The 9,217-nt window shown below is 38.6% G+C and overlaps 1 protein-coding gene across 1 annotated transcript in view; it reads left to right on the top strand.

The window, feature by feature from the left end:
• The window catches only part of SEPSECS (Sep (O-phosphoserine) tRNA:Sec (selenocysteine) tRNA synthase), a 48,804-nt gene that overhangs the window by 16,965 nt on the left and 22,622 nt on the right, over positions 1-9,217 (top strand). The window contains exons 6-8 of the mRNA XM_019553268.1: positions 3,593-3,695; positions 6,824-6,953; positions 7,080-7,171. Of these exons, the coding sequence (XP_019408813.1) occupies positions 3,593-3,695; positions 6,824-6,953; positions 7,080-7,171 (325 nt within the window). The remainder of the gene's footprint in view (positions 1-3,592; positions 3,696-6,823; positions 6,954-7,079; positions 7,172-9,217) is intronic.

Genomic DNA, 9,217 nt, shown 5'->3' with positions numbered 1-9,217 from the left:
GGCTGAACTGGTCCCTACTTAGGAAGACAGAGGCAAAGAAATCGTTAAATATGTTAGCTTTATTTTACATGGAGTTAAATACAAACCAGATTTATTTTTCTGTTGTTTAGCTTAGCCTGGGTCTGTTTCTTTCTCAGACCTGAAGAATGGCACACCGAGCACATTCACACACAATTAAATGCAGTAAGCCTTCTCTTGGAGCACATCTACACGTGCTTTGTGTTGGGAGCAACCTGGTACAGGGCTACTCTTACCCTGCTCTGGCCCTGTAGTAGCCAGAGGAGCTCCAGGCTTCCCTGGGGTGCCAGCCTGAGGACTAGCAGGGAGCACAGGGTTGGTCCCCAAGCATACAGTTCCTTTTTTTCCTTTAGAAATTGTCAATTTTTTTTCCCCAACCTGTTACGCATCAATTATTTCTAGACACAATCTTACAGACATTATCCTAATTTTACATTTGATCTTTTTTGTAAGAAAAACAATGCTTCTATCTTACACATTTCCAGAAGCTTCTTCTTTCTAGAGCTTAGAAGGGCAAAATGAGCATTGTCTGTCATATCTGTCCTAAACTTCAACTTAGCAGATTCTCCTCTTCTTGCACACCAAAGGAGTCCACAGGACAGGAGCCTGTTTTCCTCAGGACTTCTACAGAAGTTGAGGAGCAAGCCTGACCAGTATGTTTGGTGTAGCATATCAGAATATCAATATTACAATAACATCTTTTACTTTGGTCCACAAAGTACATTTATAAACAGAGTGATGTTTCCTGAAAGGTTTCTTATGTCTTGTGGGTCAGAGTTAAGGGTATGTATTGTTGGAATGTGTGAAAATAGTTCTTTAACAGAATCTCCCAACTGTGTAGAAGTATAAGAACATCTGTGTAAACTACTTTACACTTTCAAAGATGATATTTTTAATTAATTTAAGAAAAATATGTAGGTTGGTGGAAATCAAGGGATTTTAGAAGAATAGAAGCATAGCAGGATAGTTGTTGTCAAGAACACACTAAGAATATTGTTGCAGTCAAAAATGGGATTTGAACCTAATGCAGTTAAGGATTGACACAACACCTTGTTCAATTAATGACAGAAAGGCTTTAATAACTATATCACAAATGAGCTGTAAAACTAAACGACAGAAAAAGACTCCTTCCCAATATTCAATAAATGAGCTATCACAAAATTTCTAGTATATGCTTGCTGTAACAGTGTCTCTCATGAATGCAGGCAGGAAGTGGTTTCAGTCTTTGCAGCCTTCCCTGGGTGTGGATCTGTCCTGGAGAGTAATCAGCTACTGCAGTGATCCCTCTACCTCTCCAGGAGTGCAATTTTTGCTAGCAACTCTGTTTTGTTCTTATACTGTTCAATTGTATAGCTTCTCAAAGCATTCCTTCTTGATAATTGGTCAATTAAAGTCCAAACAAAGCAGCTAGAGTGGGACCATCATATTACAATTGCTATTTGGATCCTATTTTGGGTCGCCCAGTTGTGAAACTTGTTTGTGCAAGCTTTTGATCAGTCCAGAGGTTATACTTCAATCAATTAGGATGGCTGTTGATTAACTGAATGGGATACCTTGGGGTATTGATACTATTTTCAGTAGTTGTTTTAATAGTGGGGCAGAACCCAAAATAGTCTGAACCGGTGGTGGTCTATGGAGACATTTCCAGAACCCCAAATAAACATTGAAAGCCTGTTGTGAGAAATATGCCTTAATCAAGGAAGGATGTGTCAACAAGGAGGATATAGGCACATAGGGATATACAGTTATTTATGAATGGTTTAGCATAATAAAACATTGGGTACATTTGCACAGGAAATTAAATTAATTGGGATTGCTTCATTTCACATGGTCCCACTCACAGTCTTGCATTTTTGTGCAAGATGCACTGTTGTTATAATTTAGTAATTTAAATTGCATGTGTAGGTCTGGCCAAGCTTTCACAGTCATCAGTATGGAAGTTAACAAATACTTGCAATAACTTCTTCAGAACAGACCACTGTACCTATACAAATCCTTATAGGTTCCAGACCGCCTTAACTGGGGCCTGGGAATCCGTCCAGGTAGAGCCTGGATATAGCACTGGGGCTGGTGTGGCTATCTTTATTTGCCTGAAATCAGTTCTAACAAGGAATTTTGAAGTAGTTGGCTACTCATAGGGCATAGGTAAAAGTATGGAAGCAAAGATTTTGGCCAGTGACTTAAAATTCTGGTTTCTTGACAAAGGGAAGGCTAAGAAGAATACAGGGTTCAGTTAAACATAATGGGTAAAAAACTGCTAGTTACTAGTAAAGTAGAAGTGAAATGTCAGAGAATACTTAAGGAAGACTTGGGCAAGTACTAAGTGGTCAACAATGTAAGCACTATCCTAAGACCAAATTCATATAACTTTAAAAATCACATGGAATCAAATATATTCAAATTAGCATTGTATTTTCACCCTGCAAGCCCAATTCAGGCAGACATCCCTATTGAGGCAAGCAGTTCAATTGGTCACTAAATGCATGCTTTTTTTAATTGTCTTTAAACATCACCCTCTGATCCTATGGTTGCAACTGACTTACATTTAACTCATCTCAATATGCATTTATTTATGTGCATCTCTGAGTTTTTGACAGTTTGTTTCAAAACTGTATAAAGCATTCATCAGGTTCCAAAACATGCATTCTTAATTTACATTTGTATATAGACCAATTCCCACTCCCACATGGGTGTAATCATCCATGACCTCCAGGGATTGCTGCCACAGCCAATAAGCCAATTATAAATTAAAATTTGTTGATGCACAAAGAACCAAAAAACTTTGATTCATGGCCTAGTTCATTTCCCATGGTGATACCAGAAGGATATTGTAGATTTTCCTACAATGTAAGTTCAGTATGAGCATCAATACTGCATGATCCTCTTCATAGTTCTGGTGTAGCACCTCACCTTTCTTCTTGATGGATCACTTCTGACATTAAGAATATATTAATTCCATGCTAATCAAGTCCTTGGCTGCTGCTTAGAATACAAGGTGCCACTTGATGTTAAGAGTGTTGTTGGGTTCTGAGATAAGGTTGGCAGGATTTGTACTGCGACTTCCAGTATCTTAGACTTAAGGTACTAAATCATCAGTAAATGATGATAACTGCTCAGGTGACTTGGCTTGAACAGACAACTTGAAGGTGAAAGGCTTCTTATCCTGTGCTATTTCTAGTCTCGAGGCATTTAATCCCCTAACCAGCTTTGAAATTTCAGCCAATTCATTTTTGGGCTGAGTGTAAAAAGGCTATTTTATGATTATTTTAAAAAAATCATTGAGCCCAGATGAAATGGGGGGAGTTTATTCTGGCTATTTGCCAAATGTTCTTCTGGACTGAAGTCAATCACGAAAAATTTTGGCTCAGCACAAGAGGTAAAAACAAAGAAAATATAGCTGTACAATTGAGTTAAACAGTGGGGTCACAGCTACGACCCTAGTATCGTACCTGAAAAAGTTTTCCCTTCCCTGCTTGCCCTCATTTTGAACCTTTTGTAAAAAGTAGTTTTTAATGACCTGACATAACTTTACTGTGCTCATAAGTGTTTCTTTAAATTACAATTTTGTTTGTAGACTGGAAGAACTTGCTGTGATTTGTGCTAATTATGACATTCCCCATATTGTCAACAATGCATATGGAGTTCAGTCTTCAAAATGTATGCATCTCATCCAGCAGGTACAAAGCATGTATTTCAAACTAAGTATGTTGTGGAATTTTTTTGAAGATGTATTTATATTAATGTCTGATTGTGGTCACACAGAAACACAAAACATACAATGCTTGGAACTTTTGTCTGATGTCTTCGAAGATCCGTGGCTAATCCCATGCAATTACTGCTATCTCACCTGGTTCAAAACCAAGTATGCTTTGAGTCAGCTTCTTTCTCCTACTGACTCAGTCAGCCAGACTGAACACCCTTGTCCCTGTTTAGAACAGGGCTCCAGCCATCTTTCCACAAGGAAAAACTCGTTTTAGTCTAAAAAGAAGTGTGCTATGGGCTCCCCCACTTCTAGATCTCAATGGTTATTGAGCATCAAGCAGCATTCCCCAAGTCCTATGAGCAAATAGGGCAAAATCAGAAATGTACACAGTAATATTAAAAGAACAGGAAGAAAAAAATTCCCACAAATCATCTGAAATTTTATATTAAATATATAAAAACATGCAACATGTTTTAAGCTGTGCAAAAATTATTAGATGATTAGTAAAACACATGGTAATTCACCATGGGGAAAATAAGGTGAACAGAGGAATGTTGGAAGAGGAAAAGTGAGGAAGAAAAACTTAGTCTCTTGCTGTTCCTTTCTTTAGACTACTAAGTAACATGTGGCCTATTTACCTATTTCTAACCCTTTTTCTATGTAAAATTATTTGTAATTCAGTTATATATTGCAGATCTGACAGCACTTTCTGTTTTACCATTTCTAATGTTTTCTCATTTTGTGTCAGTATTTTTCTCATGGAAAGCATATTGGAAAAATGTTATTTATAAATGCTTCCTTTTTAAAATAGGAAAATAATATAAAATAACACATACATATTGAGTGGATCTAATATCTAAAACCAGTTTTGCCCTTTTTATTTTTAGGTTGCTGGCTTCTTGTTACTAAAATAATTAAGTTCTATTTTCTTTTTACTTAACAGCATGTTTTAAAAACATGTTTTAATGGAAACATTCAATAAAACACTCAGGATGTGAGGGTTAAAAAATACATACTATTTTATAACTTAGTGTATTTTTTTTCACACCTGTGAAGGTTTTGTGAAATATAATTGTTCATAAAGTATTTTGTTTGGTACATAGAAGGGGATTTTGCAATAGATCGGGGGTGGGCAAAATGTGACCCACGGGCTACATGTGGCCTGCCAGGCCATTCTATGCAGCCTGCGTGGCCCCTAAAAAATTTAGAAAATGAATATTTATCTGCCCCAGTTGCCTGTCATGTGGCCCTCAATGGTTTGCCAAAACTCAGTAAATGGCCTTCTGCCCAAAATAATTGCCCACCCCTGCTGTAGGATGATATCATCCTACAGTTAATTAACATTTCTACAGACCAAACTCCTTATGATAAAAATTTTAAGAACAGTTTAATTTCCTACCTTCCTACTAATGGAAAAAAATAATTTATAATAACATTGTTACTATAAAACACTGAATAGCACAATTACATATATCCATGCAGTTGTTTTTGACTTGTTCCTAGATGCTTTCTATCATGTAAAAAATGTTTTAGTGAAGTGATTATTTTAAGTGGTGTCAACAAAAAAAAAATTTTTTTCAATAGAAATTGCAGTACCTAGGAAAAAATGACTATTAAGGTATATTTGGAACCATATAAGTGCCATAGTAACAGCAGCAGCATTTTCAAGTGTCATGGAGAACAAAGGATACAGTTACTCTATTTCCCTGAGTGTCAAAATGGGACAACCTCCAGCAGCCCCCAGCAGTCTGCTCCCTTAGCACCACTGCTTTCTGGCATACTCAACTGCCTCCAAACTTCACTTTCAGCTGACTGAGTTATACATCTATAACTCAGCAAAAATGGGGTTATATGGTCATCCTAACAATGGTAGAAATAGTTTAGAGATTCTCAGTCATCCTGAAGATACCTGGGATATTAAGACGCTGCACTTCACCACGGAGAGGTGATGGATATACCATATACATGATGGGGCGATATGTTTAGATTTTGTGGTGCAAAATACTCAGCTGTAATAGAGCCTAAATAGTGCTTGGATACTATGAGGATTACAGAAATAAGTTCCTGGGTGGATGGAACAAAAACCTAATCAGAGGGTTAGTAGAAGGAAAAACTCTGGTTATGAAGGGGAAGAAAAAGGTCTGTTTTTTTCATTGTGCTTTCAAATACTACATTTTTCTCTTGTTATCAACTAAATCCATCTGATAAACTTCTGATATTCATCTCCCCACCAAAACGACACCACCCCTCACCCCAGAATAGTTGTTAAAATGTATATTCAGTCATTCTGTTTTGTTTATTTTTCTTATCATAGATACTAGGATCATTTATATTGCTTCAGTATTTTCTACTGTTTTCATGTTGCAGCTAACTTAGTTGATTTAAAAATTCTCATGGGTTGTTCTTCATATATCAGGTTTTCCTAAAGTTTACATATTGTGTGCTAGGTATGATGTCATTTTCTTTCCTAGGGTAGGAGAAGACTTCAGCCCACTTGAAGTGGTAGAGTTACTCGGATGCTGATACTGGGCAGTCTTATATGATATAGCACTAGCTGAAATTAAGGAAGAGTTTTTTTCAGCTCGCTCTTATAACCCCACTGTTTTTAATGGCAATTATATATTTATGTATTTATTTATATAGAGAAGTAAACGTGCAGTGAGAAGTGTCCTTTTCTGATTAGTCATGCAATAACCATTTTCATTTGAAATATATTTCTAGGTTTAGACTTTATTGGATACATTTTGGGTTACTGACTTCATTGGGGTTTACACAATTACGATTAAAACCCCTGTACAATTCTTTCAAAATGTACTAAAGTCCGTAAAATTTTACCTTCACGCTGAACTTTACACCAGTGTTTTTATTGGTTGAAAGATGGGAAGTTACAAAGGAGCAATGCAGACAAATAGTGAATTGTAATAGTGTGTGATTTTTTTTTTTCTAGCACACAGTTTAGAAAAGAAGATGTAATGATTTTTAATTTTGTTTTAGCTGTTTTTATCTGATTTTAGGAACTAATTGTTTCTCATTGTTTTTAAACACAATGAAATACGTGATGCTGTCAGATGCTAATTCCCAACCTGTACCTGTTGTTTTTAGGGTGCTCGAGTAGGTAGAATAGATGCTTTCATCCAGAGCCTGGACAAAAATTTCATGGTTCCAGTAGGTGGAGCTATCATTGCTGGCTTCAATGATTCCTTCATAAAGGAGATCAGTAAAATGTATCCAGGTAAATCATTTACAAGTCAATTAATCTTTTCAAAATAAATATAAACAACTTGCAATTCAGTTTCCCTTCATATCTGAATATCTTTTTTATGAAGATAATCTGTATTTCTGTATATCATTATTTTAGGAAGAGCATCAGCATCTCCTTCCTTAGATGTCTTTATTACTCTACTATCACTAGGTGCAAATGGCTACCGACAGCTACTAAAACAAAGAAAGGTAAGCTTTGTGGTATAGAGCACTTATTTTACATTGTAAATGTTATAATGAGTTTTTGACCTAACAACATTTCCAAATGAATACGAGTAATTTGCCTATTTACAGTATGTTGGAACCAGAAAATTGATTTCATGCTCTATACTGTATTATTGCACTTCGGGAACTGAATATGTGATTATTTTAAAATTGGCTTTACAGTAGATCTTTGCAATTGAAGATTTGAAGAATGCAAAATTCAGATGGATTTTTTTACTTTAAAAATATGTGAACATGGATCCATTTTGTCCAGGCCATTTGACTTGTTCAGCAGTGCATATGGGAGCTTGTAGACGACAGTTATGAAACAGTTTGAAAACAGTTAATGGGAACATTAATGGTTAAGCTTACAGTTAGATTATCAGAAGTACCAGCAGACTGGGCAAATATAACCCTGTAGCTGTGATAGGGTTTTTGCAACCTGCCAGCTGTGATGACCTAATAAAGAAAGTTGTGAGGATTTGCAGGGAATGTCTGTCTCTGTTTGTTGTTTAATTTTGTAGTGGGATGAAGTGTGATAAGTCTTGTTCATTACTATTTACACATGCAAGATGGGTGTAGCAAATCAGTGTCAGTTGTATGTAGGCATTCTGTTCAAATATAATTTCTTCTGACATCAGTGACCATTATATAGACAAGCATGCTGATACACAGTATGGCTAACTATATGAAAAAAATTGTGGTAAGTTTGGCTACTAACAGATATGAAACTCCACCCTCCCCCCCGCTTTACCAAGTGAAGCAGCATGTTAGTTTGACCTGCTCTGCAGCATCTGTGTAGATCAGGCACTTCAGTGGGGCTTTTTGGCGCTTTTATCTAATAGCTGATTCAATCAGCTATTAGATAAAAGGTCAAAAAAGCCCTACTAAAGCACTTGATCTATACAGATGTTGGGCAAACCAGGTAGAACTAACCTGATGCCTCTCCTGGGCATGTCTACTGGGTTTAGCACAGAGATGTGCAGAGTTTAAAGTAAAGCACCATTTTGTGGGGGTTACATCTGTAAGCAGTCTTTGTGATTATTCAGAGAGTGAACATAAATAATAAATATAATTATTATTGGTATAACCTCTGTCACTATGTAGTCTAATTACTATATATATTACTTCTGTTAACATATATTCTTTCAATCTAAATGTCAGCATCAATTCTATATATATAAAAGCCTTAATCTGTCTGTCCGTAATGTTTTATTTGCACTCTGATTAGCTGTCTCAGCAGCCAGTCAGAGCGCTCCAAGAGCATTGCAGGCAGTGGCGTGAAGGAGCACTGCCAAGGTGATAGGGATGGGGGGAGAGGTAAAGGGGTCAGTAGGGGAGGCTGCGGTGGGGCATGGGATTGGCCCTGCCATGGCGGGGGGGTGGGATCAGCCGCAGCAGGTGAAGGGAGATTGGAATGGGATGGGGGGGGAGGAATGGCATCAGCCCCACCATGGTGGGGGGGTTCCCCTGCCATGGCAGAAGAGTGGGCCTGGTCCCAGAGTAGGGGCGGGGGAAGTGGCCCCAGCTCCAAGCTGGAAGTGGTGGGGGGGAGTGGGCCTGGCTCCAGACCCAGCCCCCAAGCAGTGAGGGGAGCGGGCCTGGCCCTAAAGCGGTGGGGCAGGGGAGGCAGACATGAGTCCCCACCCCCGACTCCACCATGAGACAGAGAGGGGACGGGGAGGAGGCAGCAGTGGTGGCGCAAGAGTGTGGGGGAGTGGGGTCATGCCTGCCGTGGTGGGGAGGTGAGGGTGGAGGGAGCAGCCCCAGCTCCAAAGTGACAGGGTTGAAGCTGGGAGGAGTGGGCCCAGCTCTGGAGCCGGGGGAGAGAGCAGTCGAAGCGGTGGGGGGAGGGGGGGCAGTGGACCCAGGTTGGTTCAAAGACAGTCCTGTTTTTATGAAGCACATAATTTCTAGATGCCCTGGGGTGTTGTTAACCTTGCTGGGGTCATTTGACCCCAGTACTCTTTCCTGCCATGGCAGGGGGGCGGACTAGATGATCTGCTCAGGTTACTTCCGACCCTAAAAACT

The sequence above is a fragment of the Crocodylus porosus genome, unplaced genomic scaffold, assembly GCF_001723895.1.
Source record: "Crocodylus porosus isolate Cpor-Errol unplaced genomic scaffold, CroPor_comp1, whole genome shotgun sequence".
Taxonomy (NCBI): domain Eukaryota; kingdom Metazoa; phylum Chordata; order Crocodylia; family Crocodylidae; genus Crocodylus; species Crocodylus porosus.
The sequence above is the reverse complement of the archived record's forward strand: the minus strand, read 5'-3'. Positions and strand labels throughout refer to the sequence as shown.